The 19006-nt window shown below is 44.3% G+C and overlaps 1 protein-coding gene across 1 annotated transcript in view; it reads right to left on the bottom strand.

The window, feature by feature from the left end:
- The window catches only part of GAREM1 (GRB2 associated regulator of MAPK1 subtype 1), a 101614-nt gene extending 83895 nt beyond the window's left edge, over window positions 1–17719 (bottom strand). Inside the window, exon 1 of the mRNA XM_040068262.2 lies at window positions 17512–17719. Coding sequence (XP_039924196.1) covers window positions 17512–17632 — 121 coding nt within the window. The 5' untranslated portion in view covers window positions 17633–17719. The remainder of the gene's footprint in view (window positions 1–17511) is intronic.
- Between the last annotated feature and the right edge of the window lie 1287 nt (window positions 17720–19006).

Here is a 19006-nt window from a genome sequence, read left to right as displayed (position 1 = left end):
CTCTACTTGCCGAAGACAATGACTTTTCAACACCAACCACTAAAGAAAATCCATGAAACAAATGCAAAGAACCAACAACAAACCAACAACAAAACTTTTAAGGTGCTCCTCCTAATACTGAAAAAGTAACATTCAAGTCACTGCAAAATGTTCAGGCCAATATGACTCACTTACTCACTCACTGAAACTACACTACTAAAAATAGGCAGTGATGTACAGGAATATAAAGGCCTTATAATGCCACACACTTTGTCATTGTGGCTAAGAATTTGCATCACTGCCTTAAAGCACGAGCTTTGCGTCTGGAGACATTAAAATAGTAGGTAACAAGGTAATTCAGAGAAAGAAAAGTCGTCGCATGCAAGGTTCCAGTAACGCAACAGACTACATTTACACACACCAGATGAGCTAGATGCCATTTCCTCCTGCCAGGAAGATGGTTAGGGACACATTCCACTGATCTCATTCATCACAGAAGACCGCAAAGTGAGCTTAATGCTGTCCCTTGCACAACAGTTCAAGCACGCTGAATTTGCTCTTTTTGGAATGAAAAGGCTTACGGAAAAGAACCAGGAGCTCACAAGAAACTTAAGGTGGCTTTTGTAAAATAACTGATGAAAGAGGTGCCTGTGAAAACCCCAGGGAAAACTCAGCAAGACTTAGGGCCATGCGTTTTCATTAAGCCTGAACACCATCTGCATGCAAGGTAACAGATGCCGTACAATTAAGTGCATCACCCGGACTGTCTTGGTCAGTTAAGTAGATGGGGAGTTTAATTATTCCATCTAATGTTCCATAATCACATTACATATCATTACACAGAAAAATCTCAGCAATAGTAAAAATCATGACTGGGTAGCTCAGCCTAGCTCAGCCAGGTACCTACCAAACCACACAAAAGAACAACACCAACCTTATTCCCCCTCAAGTTTGCAGGAACATTTGCTAGGAATGAAGTGTTAACTGGAAGAAGAGGTGGCTGGCTGGTCAGGTGAGTACCTTTGCTGTGAAATAATTAGGCAGGACTGTCAGCATGTGGCTAGTGTTACAAGGGAAGGAGGTTTATCTGGCAACAACTGAAAGCTAAGAGAAAAAAAAAAAACAAAACACCAAACTATTAGAAGCCAGAAAAAAGAAAGAAGTGAGGTTCTTACCTATTCATCATGCTCCCATTGCACTGAGAAGCCCTACTTACACACTATCTGCTTCACTGGTCATGCAGCTCCCCTGGACTTTCCCTAGCTGAGACCAAACAAGCCATGCATTAATATAAACCTTAGCATTACCCTGCCCCATCATGAAAACAAAGGAGAGCCCCACACAGTTTGAAATGAAGCTATAATCTATCTCTTGTTTAAAACAAAAACAACTTGGCGTTAGAAACTTGCATGGCTCTGTGCAAAGAGATGCTTTGGGTCAGGGGGATGTGTCACACTGCTAGCACAAGTATAAATTCCAGTGCTGCTTTTTCATGGCAAAAGAAAGAACCTACAAAACCGGGCACTAGCAAACTTATAAAAGCTGTCTTGTCTTGGAAAGGCAAACTTGTGTTTCTACAGACATAGCTAGTCACATAGCACCCACACAGGGTAACACCTTAAGATGAATTCAATTTCTTTTCATCTTATTGGGAGATCCACAGAAAGTAAAAAATGAAGCCAAGGCCTCCTCTCAGCACAAAAGTTCATGGGGGGACCCCATCTAAAAATGGGAAATGCAGGGCCGAGCACTGATGAGACAGCACACCTGAAGAGACCACACACTGGTCAGAAACACCCAGCACCTGAGCAGCTGTGAACTGCAGGCATCACACACACTTCAGACTCCTTGGCAGTGAGGGTCTGGGAGCACCACAGGCACCTGCAAGCCTTTCCAAGGTATGCTTTGCACCACCACCAGGTGTTAAAACAAGGCTGGGTACCACAACATTCTTTTGTCTTTAAAAAAATTAAAACAAGAAAGAAAAGATCAATCATAACTCCAGAGCCATTCTTATCTGAGAGTCTTTGTTTCCTCTCACTGGTGGGCTAATCTTTACATAATCTTCAAAGAGGTCTCTGCACTTTGGCTCTTATTCAGCCAGTTGTTTGTTTGGGCTTCTGATCTCTTAAAATACAACACAACAAAAAATAAGGCATAACATCTACAAAACAAACAGCAGATGGCAACTTCTTGTCCCACACAAACCAAGTAAGCCAAAACAAGAAGATATACACCGGGCTGCATCACAGAAAGCATTTGCTGTTAATTTGAATCTGTACTCATTTGATTCAGGGACACACAGAAGCACCATCAGCACTCAAGCAGCACTGCACTGAGTAAGTTGCTTTCACGGTATTAAGAATACAAGTTCTCTGAAAAAACATACAAAAAACCCCTTCAGAGTGGGCAATAAGCTATTGAAGGAGAATTCCAAATTCCTCATAACAGGACATGGGACAGCTTCCATCCGACTTGTACAGTCCTGTCAGCACACGATCCTTCATCACTTCCAGCACTCAGTTGTATTACTGCCACAGCATTTCACTGGCACAACAGCTGCCTCTTCTCCTACAGATCATTTCACTGATACTTAGAGCTTTCCTCTTTTATAATGATGAGTTTGGGATTTACATTTTGGGTGAAGAGACAAAAAGTTTTTACTAAGTCTGAATATTTAAATTAGGACAAATTATTTTATTAATATTTAGCAGTCTGTGCCACCTCTCCTTATGAGAACTCCATCTGAACTCTGAGGGAGGACTTGGAGAAAGTCAAATCTTTTGTTTTCTGCACACTGCATCATACTGCAGACTATCTGCTGGGTATTTTATCTACGGAAACACACCTCAATGAATGTCAAAGACTAATAAATATTAAATTAGGGCAGTTTGCTTGCTTAAGCTTTGGCACCGTCCTTCGTTACTGAGTCAAATCTCCGTTGAGCTGTTCAGCCTGTCCATGCTATTTCTTTGCCAAAAGCACTGGTCCATGATGCAGGTCAGCAGAAAAAGTTCATTAGGTATAGAACAGCATCTGAGTTATCCAGTCTGAAGTAGCTAAGGAAATTTGTAGGGAAAAAATTCACATCACTCTAATGTTTGCTAAAGAAGGGGAAGAAAACCCCAGAAATATTTTGCTACATGATGAAGCCCACTTGTAGCAACATTAGACCTACAAAAACTGAATTTTTTTTTATGTCACTATGACTGAACAGATGCTCGAAACAGTTACTCTTGCATAAAATGCCTAATGGCAGAGAAGTAGAAAGAGCATGCAATTGTAGAAACCACTACTACTGGAGAAAAACCTTCTCTGAAAGACACTTGATGTTGTCTGTCTGACATTCTGATTCCATACAGACACAAAAAAGGTTGATTAAAAAATTAAAATCAAGCTGATCAGAGAAACTTCCTTGTTTAAAAGAAAGCATAACAACTTGCGTGGGAGTGTATCATGCAAAGTCTAAATACAGACTGCCAGCAAGTTAAAAGGGTAAATATTGTAATTTCTAGGAGCAAATATTGTAGTTTCTATACATAAGATTAAAAAAAACAAAAACCACCCAACCAAAACAAACCACATTAAAATTTAAACATCTCAGGGCTATATAATGTAGTGTACTAAATTTTTAATTTAGAGTGGGCAGATTCATTAGGAAAGCCTGACGGTGGTCTCAACTGACTTACTGTGTCTGATCATAGTGGAAAAGATGAAAGCAGAAGGCTCTGTACCCAGCTACACAATCTTTTGAGCTAGGACCACAAGGATCTAGGTAAAAATTCCAGTTACATCTAGCACTACTGATAATTAGCCTCACATTTCAGTTTCCCTTCTTCCTTTGCAAACAAATTCCCAAGTAGTTTTCAATATGTGCTTCCGTTTAACACTTCCATTCCTGCAGCACATTCATTTGTGTTGCTTCCCATTATCTGGATCAACGAGCATTTCTGTCGTGATTCAAATGGACACTTAACACTCCTCTCTCTCAAAAAAAAAAATTTTATATATATATCTATCTCCAAAGTAATACTGACTTGACCTTCCATCAGCAGGACAGACTTCATGTCTTCAAAAAGTTTCCTTTGACAGCATAAGGATTCATACTTATTTTAAGATACTTATTTTCTTCCTTCTTTTGCCAAAAACAAGAAGTGGGGAAAAGTCGTAAGCATGGAAGTTCAGGCAAAATCAGTTTAAATTCTTGTGTGCTGCCTGTCAGATTAAGATTCAGCCTACTGGTGTTCAGAGTTGCTTTTTAATTACAAAAGAGGTTAAAAGAAGTGGTGTTAAAAAAAAAAATAAAATGGTTTGAGAGCTAGACACCAAAGCCAGCTCAGGTTGTGCCTCACAAACTCCACAACAGTTTCACGTCATCTCCTTGTTAATTTGCTGCTGAGACAATGCAGGAAGCATCCATGAGACTCGTCCAACCCCATCCAGCCTGGAGTGGTGCCCATTTGCAGCAAGGTCTGCCACCAGCAATTACACCTGTCTCCACCTTGGATGCTGGGGGGAGGGACACTGAATCTTCCTGCAGCTTCAGGGAGAGCTGGGCAAGATGCATCTACCCAAGAAGTAGTTTCTCCCAGATGAAGCCTCTTGCCACTGTGTACCTTGGATGAAACATACCTGCTGTTGGCTGCACTGCAACAATTTTCAGCTGTCTGAACAGGGAACCCAGTTTGCTCCACTGACCCTACCGGCTCAGCGAGGAAGGAGCAAGGACAGCATCACCCATAGACTGCCTTATATTACTACCTGGGGAACTTTGTGCATTGATGTAATCCTTCAGCCCCACAATACTGCGATCAGACTTTGCTCTGGGCAACCATTAAATATTTCACAATCAAGAGAAAGGAGATAAGGTTTTATTTCTGCAATTTCCAATCCCTCTGCAAAAGCCTGATAAAATCAAATTGTTTCAATCCAACGGATCCTGAACTTAAGCTATCACCCACTAATACCTAACAAGAGAGCAGAGACTCCCAACCACCTATTCTTTTTATGCCTGCCAGCAAGAAGACAGATTTATTTCTCTAGGATTAGCATTTTGCTGTTGGAATGACTGGATATACCAGTACTGTTGCAACAAATCAGCATAAACCATAATCTCATTAGAAAGCTATGGGACAGATTAATCCACTGAAACATCCAGTTTGTTCCAAGGCAAGCTTTTCCCTAGCTGCAAATACACAGAGACAGCATCTCAGTGAGTCTTCAAAAAACGTATTTGACCTATTGCAGGGAAGAGAAGAACAAATATTTTAAATAAGCAGTAAGTGGAATTTTGGTGCCACTGCCACTGATGGTAAACTCTCTGCTGACTTCAGCAATCTCACAGTTTGAACCTTGGCATCTTGCTTTCTTTGTGTTCATCAGAAAACTAGTGAGGAAAAAAAAAAAAAAAAAAAAGAGTAGTAACAACGCAGATTTCATTGAGCTTTGTTTGTGTTTATTTCAAGCCTTCAGAACTAACATCCCAGAATGAGAAACCTTACTTTTTATGAATTCAAGCCAAACAAGCCAAAATATCTTTCAACACAGACTGCTCTTCACTCCTACACAGGGGGAAAAAACCACTCAGTACAACAACATCTCAATGTTCTCATTCCAAAACAGAGTAACTTTCTGTTGCTACCATAATTACTCTTCTTATTAATATTGAGCATCATCAGATGTAAATGCAGATTCGCTGTATCCTCATGACAGATTTAGTTCTATGATTGAATAAACAAAACAGTCAGTCACCGTGGTTACTTACAACAGCCTAGGAAATATCAGCAATTCTTTAAACTATTCTGATACTCTGCAACATGTTGAATATGTGCCAACTATTAGTGGCAACTATTTGTCATGGTAAAAAAAAAAAAATCCTACAACCGCCCAATTCCTTAAAAAACCCGAGATTCTTACAGAAGAAAGCTCTCTGGTTTTGAAGTCACCTAAGACCACAAATCTTAAATGCTAAGAATGATAGCAAGGAATGCCAAGTTTAACTGCACTTAAAATGGTCACAGGTTAGAAATATTGAGGAGAATGCTAAGTAATTTTTCATTGCATGCAAGAGAGGTTCCAGCCTAGTTTATTGTTACCATAGGGAGCGAGAGAAAGAAATTCCGTTGATCCCATATGTAGTTAATTTTCCATTTTGAATTCTCAGGGCGAAAGTCAAGGGGGTAAAAAAGTTAAAATATTTATCTGGCCTTTGCAATCAAGGCACCAAGCCTGGAAATGAAGAATGCAAAGAGCAGCTTTAAAAAGCAGTCTGATAGGTAAAGAGAACAACAGCACTACCTGACCAAAGGAAAAACACAGCAGTAATGAGACCTCTGAGCAGTTTGCTGCCATACAAATCAGCTCCTTTAAATACATCATTAAGAGAACCGAGGTTCTCTTTCACTAGAGGCAGGCATTCCTCATTCTAGAGAGCTCCTGCTCATATGTGTCTATAAATACTGTGAGGTCCAGTGGAGGACACACTTCCAAGAGCCTGGTTAGCATCAGGTGCCCAGCTGGAGAAGCTTAATACTTAAGAGGTGGGAGGTCAGCATTTGGCATTGCACTTAACACACTGTTACTGACTTCCTATTTATGTCCAAGCACAGATAGAGAGGGTTTGCTTCAGCTGATCAAGCCAGAGGCAGCTGCACACCCTTGGTCCGGCACAAGTCTCGGGCAGTGTGGTCAGGGAAGGCTGGGTAAAGCTCCCCAGAATTGGGATGCCAATGAAGAAAATTTTAGCCCTACCAACCTCATGGATTTAAGAGCTAGAATTTGATTCCAGATTTCCCTGGCAGACAGAGAAACAGCCTATTCATTCAGAGTTTTCCTGGGCAGGCACAGCATGAGAGCTGGGGAGCTCTCATTGACAGTTATTTATAATTAGATGATATTTTAAAATAGCATCCAAGTAAACACGCTCTATCTTCTCATTATATATCCCAAGTCCTACAGGGACACTATGGCACTTTGTGTTGCACAGCAGTGATCCCTGCTTGAACTCAGGGCATCTTGGATAAGCTCCCAATTAAAAATAAAGTAGCCCAAATGCAGGAGCTGCTCAAGCATAGTTTTCTTTGGCTTTCAGAGAACTCATCGTTACAATTTAATTTGTCTCTCGTCTTCCTTTCAGCCTGGGTTAAGGATGAAATAAAAACAGCTGGAAGTGAACAAAAGTTCAGCTCTGCTCTGAAGTGGGGTTGCCACCTGGCTGCTTGCCCAGTGGCCTGGCCCACCTCCCTGGCTCTCACAGTCCGAGCAGGCACTAATGGATTGTGCACACACAGCACCCGACCGTTGGAGCTAAGTCACCCTACCCCGTCTGCTCAACCTGGAAAAATTCAAGTATCACTAATAGGCAGGTAATGCCTCCTCAAACGTGGGCTGACTGCACACAGGGACAGAAGTGTGGATGTTCAAGTCTAATTGGGCACCTCTTTGGTCTGCCTACACCCTGGAACAGAATCTGAGTAATACAGGAATACTAACAGGAGGAATACATTTAAAGCAGCCTCTACATCTTTTCTGATCCATAACAGTCCTAATCCTGAATGCAGTTTATTGCCATTGTTTCAGAGAAATCTATACTTAAACTGTAAAGTATAAAAAGAATGGATTTGCTTTTAATATAAAAAGGGACAAGTGAATACCAGCTCTTTGATAATATGTTTATCACCTTAAGAAGGCACACACAAAAAAAAAAACCCAAAAAACAACCCACTCTCCTGTGGAAAGGAAAGCTTTTACTTTTGGTAAGCAGCATACAGAACACAGAGTGAATAAGAAAAGCCCATCATACCTCACTCTCCCCTTGAGGGCACATTTATCTTTGCCCGCAGGCAATTTGGTCTTACGATATTTTGTTATGTATTGACAGGAATCCAAATGATATTTGACATTGCAACCCATAAGACATGCAACCGAAAAACATTCTGCTCCAGCTCACCCTGCACTCAGCTGCAGTGCTGTTACAGCTTTGCTGACGGTCTGCAGCCACATCCTGGGTCCAGGGGCTGCAGCAACACCTGTGCGTCGCTATCTTTTGTATTTTGAGCCCTCTCAGCTCTGAGTCACACATGTGCCAATGCTTTTTATATTTTCCTGCTTTACATTCAGAGATTGTAAAAAAAAAAAAAAAAAAAAAAAAGTCTGACCATAATGAAATTACATAAGTGCAACTTGGGTAAGATCTCAGATTTAACTCTGTGTGTGCCTGTGGCCCCTTCAAAGAGGAAACAGGGCAGTTTGTCCTTTGAACACGTAGAAGCCTGAGCAAAAACTGTTAAGAAAGAAGCAGAAATAATTAAATGTTTTAGAAGCCAGTCTTTCAGCAAGGATACACACCTAAGATTCTCCTCATCACATCATATCATAAATGGGTAAGGATTACTATTATTCTTATATATACACACCATGCCCACTCTCATTCTCTAGCTCGAGCCAGCAATCAGTGTGGGCTAAGAAAAGAAAGCATCACATGCAAAGCCTATCAATTCACATTTGAGTCCTGCCAGCAAAACTCCCTTCATTGAAATTATACAAAACATCATGTCAGCAGCAACGTGCAGGTCTCCACAGGGGGATCCTCCTTCTAACAGCAACGAGCTGCAATTCCAGCTTGTGCTCCCAGTGATCAGAAACACTGAAGTCTCTAAAAAAGCCTAAAATAACTTTGCCTGCTTGCTTTCTCACTTCTGGTAGCACATGCACAGCTATCCCTCCTGGAACACACACAAACACCACACTGCTCTCTGGTCCAAGAAACACCCTGGCTTCCTCCACACTGTGGGGAAAAAGAAGAGGACAGAGCAAAAATATGAGGATATGGAGGGATGGAGAAGCAGAGTTTGCATGGGTGCTGGAAGAAGACAGCACAACAGATGGAAGGGGTGAAAGGAAGGGCTTCCCTATGTGAAGACAAGAAAGAACAATAGAAGCAGCTCCTTGCACTGCTCCATTTTGCACTGCTGGACTGTGCTGGGAGTTTTACCTGACAGCAACCTTGCAGATAACCTTGCAACACCTCCTGGAAGCCCAAAAGTGCAGGACTATAGCCTGGGGCATGGAACAAATGACACAAATTGGAGCAAAGGGTTCTTTGAACCGATGCTCTAGAGGGAGACACTGAAAGATGCAACAGGAAAGCTGGACAAGATCTGTGCACAAATGCCTTTATCCTCCCCCTCCTTAAAGAAAAAGTTCCCTTCATTTTCTCACCCCTATCTGCTCTTCATCTCCAAAATGGTGAGGTGCCAGGAAGAGACAAGAACAGCTTTCAGTAGGGTAAAAAAGCAAAACTGCCAGTTGGAAGCACAACAACAGAAAAGCTGCAAACTGAAAAACAAACACAGGAGAGGGGGTATCCAAGCATTTGTGGGCTACTTGGAAATAGCTCCTGGAAGTTAGTAACTTGAGTATTTAGACTGCATAGCTCTTACAAACCCAGTGGCAAGGCAAACAGGCTCTGCTTCAGTCTGGCTGCCCAGCTCACACAGTGCTGAGCAACAGCCCTGACAGTGCAACACCGAGTTGGGGGCAGTTCTGAAATAACTGAACACAGGGACCTTCCTCCTCTTGTGCCCTTGGGTCAGCCTTGGGCACACAGCCTGTCCCTTCAGGACAGAGTGAAGGCTTATGCACTCTGTTTAGGGTGGTTAATCTCTGTACTCTGTGCAGCTAGCCCATAGCCTCCCTGCAGAGCAGAACAATGTCCCCACACAGCCTTTAGCCCAGCACATCACCTTTGGAGGATGCACATCCCAACACTGTATCCCAGCTGGCTCTTGGTGCTCCCCTAAACAGCAGCTGCAGTCCCCCAGGCTGTCCCTGGAAACCTGTCACCCATGGAGCCACATCCTTACCCATGCCAGGTAGAGGTTTTGCCATGAGGGTGGAAAGCAAAGCAGCACATGGCACAAAATGGCCCATCAAAAGTGGTTTTTTACTTCTTTACTCAGCTTTTCTTCCCACTCCCCCAGCTCTGACTGTAGGGAGAAATGCCCCAACTTCCCTGTCGCCACCACAATGTTTTCCCTGCTCACTTCACAAACAGAATTGCAGCATGTTGTGTTTTATATAACATTTGAGTCACTAGGGTTCAGCCCTGGTATGAAGCAACTCCAGTATCAACTTCATCAGGGTGAGCTCTTGGGCATCTTCCAGCCTCTGAGACCATGTTTAAATCTTTATTCTTGGTTCTCTTAGAAGCCCAGTGATATTCTTTCTCACAGAACAAGGAAATCCACACACATCCAAGTTCTCTGTGATTACAAGATTATAACATCCTGAAAGAAAAATCCCAAAACAAAAAAGGACACTTTTCAGTAATTTTGCATTTCTTGGAGGTTTGCACTTCCAGGAAGTTCCAAGTGACCTTCCTCACTGCAAGAAGGTTTGCTGCTTTTCCTGGGAAAAATCACCATCCTCTCCTCTGCTGAGAGCACATCAGCTCTTGCCTGGGTGTGCAGATGCTGCAATCCCTAGCACTGGGATCCCCACGCCCCTCAAACACACAGCTCTGGCAGCTATTGCCCAGCATTTCACGTCTTCATCGTGGCTTGACCCACTCAGTGTGCACCCTGCAGACTCAGGAGCACCTCCCTCCACGTAACAAGCTGAAGGATGATGAGGCTGGACTCCAGAGCCTCTCCAGCCCCAGGAAGACCCTTCTCCCCTCACCAGCACGCAGCACCAAGCCTGGCAGGGCAATACATCCCACAGCAGCACAGGAGGTATTGAGACACAGTAGTTATTCTTGTTGGTGCAAAGCCTCAGCCAAGTACGCAGGTGCCCTGGCAAAGCTGTGATTTATGTTTTATGCCGACTTGCACACCGCCTCCGAGACTGCAGTGCAGATGTGGCTCTAATCCTCAAAGACACTCTTCAATCTGCTTACACACCTCGGTTTTACATTTCTGTGCTAAGCCCTTTAGATGAGCAGACGTGGCTTATAGGTGGAGGCACAGTGAAGTTTGCTCCACGAGTTTTTCATACTGCAAATGGTATGAAAATCGCAAACCACAAATGCTATGTAAAACTCTTTCCAAAGAGTAGCACCATTAAAAGCAAAAAATTTCTGACTTGAAATATTAGCTCACTGAGTTTTATGAAGGCTGGTTTTGAGTCATATGCAACCCACATTAAGATGATGAATATTTTCCTATAGGGGAGAGACTTAAGTTGCCCTAATCCAACCAACTTGTTACTCCTAATGCCAAAAGGAAACACAGCAACACCCATGCCCTTTGCTTCTGACAAACCACCACTGGAATGACTGGAACACACTGCAGCTCTTCCCACAACTTCCATCAAATCCTGTTGCACCAGACCATGCTGTCCAATATCCTCCAGCACTTCATCTTGGCATACTTGCCTTTGCTGGGGCATTACAGGGAGTGCCAGTCCACGTAATCACCGAAGCCAGGAACACCTAGTTCCAGAACAGCACTTACAGACAAAGCAGAAAACAACGAAGCCCTTCTTTCCTATGCTAGACTTGTATCATTCCTTGCAACAGCAGCATATGATTCATCACACCACATTTGTTTTAAGATTAGGGGTTTGACTAACTGTTTGTGGCACCTTAATACCTTAGATTTTATGTGTATCTTGTGCTTTACTTGAAAGCTAGATGTATATTAAATGGGGGGGAGAACTTAAAATTATAGCACTTGAATTCCAGTTATGAAAAGACTAATGGTATTTAACCTTCCAATACCTGAACTACACAATTATCCAGGAAGTGTTTATACAGTTATGTACATGAAGGCTTCACCTCACAAAGTCAAAACTTTAGAAACTTAAACAAAGAGCTGGTAGTTTCACACCTTGAATAACACAGAAGAATATGAACATTTATTAAGCGCACAAGAAATAAGAGCAATGTAACTATTTTTCATCCTAGCAGCCCTAACACACTACCAAGGGCTCAAATGTCTGGTTAAAAACACACAATGCTACGAAAATGGGTACAAACTCTTTATCTACCTCACTGGTAGTAAGGAAGTCCAGGGTACTCCTGGGAACAGGTTTTGCCAAGGTACTGGCCTCCACCTCCTGAAAGGCACGACAATCTTCACAGACACCATTCGGTAGCTGCAGGTTTTAAATGAATTAAAAGCTTTTTCACTAAAATATTGCTCTGCCAGCAGGGGAAAAGAAAACACATCTCTGCCAGCAGGGGAAAAGGAAAAAACCCATCCAACGAAAACAAAAACCCAGGAGCAGCGGTTAGTGGCAACCTGTCAATTGTTTTTTTTCATTCAATTGTCTTGGTGGAAACAGCAGACCGCACAGTGAAGGTAGAAAGAAGAGGAAGCAAGCAGGAGATGCTACTGGGATTATTCTTTAATGGCAGAACACACAGTATAAACAGTCAGAGTTTCAAAGCTGTTCAGCACCTAAGGAAGAAATCAAGCCATGTGGACACAACATATCTTGAGGATATTTGCTGTCAAATCAAACACTTGTCTGTCTGGCCCATACATAAGAACTACCACCTACCACACCTCACTGGGCAAGGCAGCCACACCTACAGTGGGCAATCACATCAGGGCTGCTGCCCAGGGTCTGAGCACACCTGAAACCTCTTTCTTGGTCTGTTCAAAAGCTTTGCCCTACTCCCACATGATGCCTTTTAAAGATTTATTCAATAGCAGACTATTGAGACACACTGCACTAGCTTCTCAAAAGAAGGAGGTCATTCAAGACAATTAAAGTACGGATAGCAGCATTCAGACCTTTAAAGAATAAGTCTCTTTGTAGTTTCAAAGCATTGTTCAGCTGCACAGATAACCCACATTTGTGGAGTGACGCAATGCAAAATTTTCATTATGTACATGGCCACGCTGTTCTATTGAGTACGATCTTCTTTGATAAGATGTGAGGGTGCCTAGTTTCCAGAACTGGAATCAGCTATACAGTAATGTGCTGAACAGAACAATAGTCCCCTGAATATGACTGGGGTAGACAGCGGTCACCATGAGAAAGTTTTGAAATGGAAGAGGAGAACCTGAAATAAAACTATAAAAAATCTCTTTGTCCCTAGGAGCAACAGCAGTACAAACTCACTATTCTCCTACTACTGATATGCACAGGAGTTCACCTAGGGTAAGGAAAAAAAAAAACCAAAAAACCAACAAACTAATTTTTTAAATCTGCTACCCATTTTACAGATTTTTCCTTTCTTTACAGCTACCAATTCTGCCATTTCATCTTACAGCACATTTACAATGCATAAGGAAGAATTTCCTCCACTGTCTCGGGGGCTCACATTGAGATCTACCATCTCCCTTTGCAGGAAAGTTCAGCATGTTTTCCCTGCCAAGCGCAGTAGGGAATCACTTCTCTGTGAGTTGAGGTCAAGTGCCACTATATTTGATCCCAACAGCACCACCACATTTTTTTTTTTTTCCCCTAGATATCACTTGGGAAAAAAATACAAAAAAAAAAATCACAGTACCACGTGGCCTTTTAATCCCGTAGTCTTTGTACACAAACCGGGAATTTCTATGAACTCTTCCAGTTTATATCCAATATATGGGTAAAAAATAACTACAAGCAAAGGCTGATCTTTACTTGTGGAAACACAGCAAGACTGTCTGGGAAAAAGGGAGCTCCACTAAGAAAAAGAATGACAGGCTCTTGGGAGTCTGAAGGGAGCAGTTAAGCTTACAAAAAAAAAGCTTGGCCTGAAGCTCAGCTCTATGCAAGGCTATATTTTCTAGATCTTAACCTTGATAGCATTTCTCTTCTACCCTCCAAGAAATCATCCTTAGAAAAATAATTACCAGAAATTTCAAGCCCTGAGATCACCCCGCACAACATCATTTCCTCTCTAGCAACAAGACGCAGTCGCGGCTTCGCCATCGGCTTCTTCTCCTGATGGTCCAAGGAGAGCCAAGGCCAGGCTCACGGGCAGCCCTGGCTCTTACAGGCCAGCCGTGCTCACCTTTTGCCCCGCTGCAACAACCACGCTGCGATAAGATCTCTTTTCTGCTGCGGGTTCCCAGAGCAAAATCATTTCCCCACTGCAGCCACCCACGAGTCTCTCACCGCGGTGGGATTCAGCTGTGACAATGCAAATCGGGACCGGGGGGCGGAAAGGGGCAGGACAGGAAAAACACAGCACAAAGCTCGTTCCTCCCTCGCTCTTCAAGTCTTGCTTCTTTTCATCTGAAAGAGCCCACTCAGTGAATTCCACAGTGTGGGATCAAGTCCATGCATTTTCTCGAGTAGAATGTTTAGCACTTTTTTAGCAGTTTTGTATTTGAGTTGTCATCTAGAAATATTTAAGCTGTTGTGGAGGTTGGGGAAAAAACCCACTAACATACAAACCCCATTTGCTCCAAGAGTGACTGGTTTGGGTTTTTTTCAGTCTATTTGTTCAATTAATGAAAGAATATTCACCAGCTAACCAATAAAAGACATGAACACATTGAAACAAACAAAATCTATCTTATGACTTAACAGCATCCGAAAGCATAACCTGAAACACAACCAGTCTTAAAATTAAAAAAAAAGTTTTTCAGGTTTTCAAACTCTGAAAAAAAAAACCTCCCAGAAGTTGACATATTTATCATTTCTAGATGGATAACGTAGGCATGAATGCCTATCTACTTCCAACTATATCTTGATGTAACAAAAGACTACTTCCTCCCATACCATCAAGAAAAATCCTCCCTTCTCAGCAGAGGACCAAATTAAGTTCACATAAATATTTCATAACTTCATCCTGTCAAGAAATCAAACTGAATTACTTAAGGGCAATTTTCCAGGAGCTGCACATCCAAGCTCGAAGAATAAAATTGAACTGATCATACCCATTCTTCCGCTTCATACTGAAAGGCCAGAAGGTGAAGCAACAGTGCAAAACTGGACATCTTGTGTGGGTGTCATCTAAGAACATTATGCACCAGGTGCTGAACTCCATTAAGAAATGTAGAAACAACACAGTAAGACTGGCATCTTCTAAAGAGAATACAACTTCAGCTTTACAATCCTCTCCAACATCCTGGTCTGCCAGATTCTGGCTTTCACAAAACCTCATGAACACTGAAACAACAGCCAAAAACCAGCTTGATGCTACAGACACAGGCCAACCACAGAATCAAAAGGTGACTGAAGACAGACATCTACAGGTGGTTCGATTTCCAACAGCATGAAGCATACGCAGCTTCCACTGACCTGGAGAGAAATTCAGCACCTGAAGAAGATACGAGGCCATTTCTGTGCCAACAAACCCTGACCCAAATGTAGCAGCCAGACCCTGATAAAACCGGCACAAGACACTACCTTGCTAACAGACGTAGCCTTAAACTTCCTAAGCACTGGATGACACACGTTTGGACTGGACTCTGCATTTATTTTCTTCAAAGTTGCATCAAGAAATTTTCTGACAGAGCTCCACTTGTTAACTTTGCGAGACAAGAACAGGGATGCAGAGCAACCACTCTGCAACAGCGCGTGCTCCAGTCAATTCCACAAGCTTTGTACATTCGCAACTTTCCTCCTTTAGAAGGCGATGCGCTGATTCACCGTTGCTTTCGCTTATTGCAAGACAACCTCCTCTGGAAAAAGGAAAAGCATTCTCTTCCTATCCCCAAGACCATGGCGTCTGCGTTCTTTATAAAATATTGATTTGTCTGCTGTCTGTAGTGCCCGAAGTTAAAACTACATGCACTTGAGTAGGAGACCCACGAGCTGCTGAACGAGGCAGACCTAAATCAGCTCCAACCTGAAGCCCTTCACACAGAGCTCCACCCGAGCCTGCCTCCTGGCAGGGCTTAGTGCGGGGTTGAACCACTACTGCAGGACACCTACACCAACAGCTGCCTCGTGTCTGGCCATCTCAGGGCATGGGCAGAAGAGCTCAGGTCTGTTTACATCCACTTGTCTGTGCACGTACTCTTAAGTGTTGGCACATGGGACAGAGAAGCCTTTGCACAAAAGCCACATCATCTTTGTCTCCCCAGCAATTGCAGGATATTCCCATAAACAGCTCCAACACAAGACCCCCTCCTCCAGAAAAACCTCAACAAGCTGCTTGCTTCAAAACCCATAAACCTCCACCCACAAAGCTTTTTCAGGTACCTTCCAATGAAGAAAGACAAGAGGAGCAGGGAGATTGAGAGGTATAACATACAGAGAGGGAAATTAATAAGTCATCAATATATACATCCTGTTAAAGCCTGAATCAGTGCCAGGAGCCTCAAAGTAAATTAACAGCCTTAGGTGCAGTGACTGGAGGCCATCTTAGCTGTTCCCAGTGACAGAAGGTATTACCACGAGGATCCCCTTAACATACCAGCTTGGCCATTCTCAAAGGACAACATACATTTGACAGTATGATGAATAGGCAGATAAAAAAGAAAAAAACCCTTCTCTTTAACCTGCTCCTGAGTGCCAGCTCTGAGGGAGCACTATGAGTGAAAGGAAAAATACTGCATAATCCAGGGGCAAAGTCAAAAATCATCACTGCATTATGGAAACTGTAGTTAAGTAATAAAACAGTCTTGGTCTTGACCTGTACACTGGGAAGTAACAGAGGACGACGCCTGTGCTCTTTTTTAACTTTTCAAATCAATACAAAACTCGCTAAATCAAGAACTGCTCTATTACGTCGTAAAAGTACACGGTGACTTCATAAGCTAATGAATTAAAAAGCCTAGAGGTTTTTTTCCAATTTCTGTGTTATCTTCTGCATTCCTTTAGAGAGCTGAACAGTTTTCATGGAGCTACCATGCAATGCACATACACATTATTACATAGCAGCTGTCTGAGCATTTATAAAAAATTTCCCATATTTCCCTAGTTCTCTGTGCCGATACGTTACTTTCCAAGACATGGATCTAGGAAAGGTAAAACGCTGTTGTCACAGCTGATTCATATTTCCTGGAGTAAACAAAAAGCTGCAGACCTGGAAACGGCAGGTGAGCAACCGAGTGAACTGTAATAAAAAGTTATCTGGAGACTGCAGAGGCTTCTTAAGTTACTTTTTTCCTAAAAAAACCAAACCAAACCAAACCAAAACAAAAAAACCAACAAAAAAAAAAAACAAAAAAAACCAAAAAAACCCCCAAACAGGTCCGCGGCTTTCTTAGGGAATTGTTACACAAGGGATTTAGCCCACTTGGCTATTTTGTATCCCTTCTTATTTGGCCTTGTAGCATCACTTCATCCAAACACTCGGTCTCCAGTGCTGAAAATGCCCTTCCACGCTTAATTTAGGACCGCGAGGACCTCTCACAGTGGGGCAGGCTGCTGACAGCAGAGAGGCTCCCGAGAGCCGCCCTCCGCACACACCGAAGGGGCACGGGACCACATTACCCAGGTATTTTGGTGCGAAGCAACGCGCGGACTCCTCGGCGAGCGGGAGCCTCGCACCGAGCCCCGGCAGCGGCAGATGCCGGTTCAAGGACCGCCGGGAGAGCGCTCCCGGGAGCCGCAGAGGCACGGGGCGCTCCCGGGACCGTGTCCGGCAGCCCGCCCGCAGCCCGGCGCCCGCCCGGCCCCGCTCCCCGCCCCACGCACCGCTGTCCAGCCGGGCGATCTGGGGCAGCCGGTAGGTGCTGACGAGCAGGTCCAGGGGCACGGCCACCGCGCTCCACTTCACGTCCTTGAGGTTGCAGCCCAGCGGCGGGCCGGGGTCCATCTTCCCGGCCCGGGAGGGGAGGGAGCAGCCAGACAGGCAGCGCCGGCGGGGTGCTCCCACCCGGCGGGGCGGCTGCCAGCGGGGAGGGCGCCGGGAGGGAAGGGAGGGAGGGAGCGCGGCTCGCTCCCGCGCCAGGCGCCCGGGACACGCGGGGCTAGGCAGAGAGGGAGGCCCGCCGGGCACCCGCTGCTGCTGCTGCGGCGGCGGCTGCTGCTGCTGCCTCTGCGGCTGCTGCTGCTCCCGCCGCCCCCCGGGACCGGCTGGGGCCGCCCGCCGCCGCCGCGCCTGGCCCAGGAAGCGCCATCCCAGCACTGACTAATCAACAGGGTGCGAGCAACGCCTGCGCAGCTGCCGCTCCTCCCCGCGCCGAAAAGGAAAGTGCCGGGCTGCCCGCCCGCCCGGAGCGGAGAGCCAGAGCCAGAGCCTGCCAGAGCCGCCCAGCCCGTCCCTCTCACTCCACCCTCCGACCGCTCGCCCGACGTGCAGCCCGCACTTGGGCTGTGAATCTGTTATTTTAGTTTTCACCTGTGAGTCATGTATATACGTGCGAGTTCATGTATGCAGGCTGTGCGCACTGTTAGTGCACACGCAGGTATTACATATATTGCGCATTCAAAGGTCTTCACGTTCATGGGAACGTTAGTAGACGTTCGTTCTTCAAAGTGGCTTATGTGATGAAATCTTACATGATATTTGTAAGATATTTCATTTGATGTTATCCTTTATTTTATGCATGTTGATCTCCAGGCTGCCAGACTGCAGAAACACTGGGAAATTAGACCAGAAAAACTCCTGGGTGGTTGCACTGTACTGTTCTCAAGTTTATTTTGTTGACTTCTGTGTCAAAACAGTTTATTTTATTGCAGTAAACTTGGCTACATTTAAGCCTTTACTGTTGACTAGAGACATAAAAGTGCCTTACAGTGATTAGCAAAACGACTGACAACATCCACAGCCAACATCTCTCTCCAGGCTCCAGCTTCTCCGTCTATCCTTGAGACTGCCGGGGATGGCAGAGCTCCGGGAAGAGCTGCGGTACCAAGAGCCCTCCTGCTGCTCACCCTTCCTCATGGCCTGGGTAAAGGGCCAGACACTGCTGCATGCCTCTGTCACTGCTGGTGCCACAGCACTGCCAGCACAAGGAGGGCTGAGACAGACGCGCTCTTGTTCTGCTCTGCCGCAAACAGAGGCTGGGACTTTATCTATGGTCTCCAAGATTAAACAAAGACCGTGGAAGCTAGTCGACATAGAAGATTACAGAAAACTCAAATTATCTTGCTTCAAGTGGATCGAGGTTGGCTTGAAGATCATCATGCTGTGGACCCATGCTTTAGCTACGCAGTGTGGCACTGGGTTTCCCCAACACTGTGAAAA

Source organism: Hirundo rustica, chromosome 1 (genome assembly GCF_015227805.2).
Source record: "Hirundo rustica isolate bHirRus1 chromosome 1, bHirRus1.pri.v3, whole genome shotgun sequence".
In the NCBI taxonomy this organism is placed as follows: domain Eukaryota; kingdom Metazoa; phylum Chordata; class Aves; order Passeriformes; family Hirundinidae; genus Hirundo; species Hirundo rustica.
Note: the sequence above shows the minus strand (reverse complement) of the source record. Positions and strands in the feature narration are given on the sequence as shown.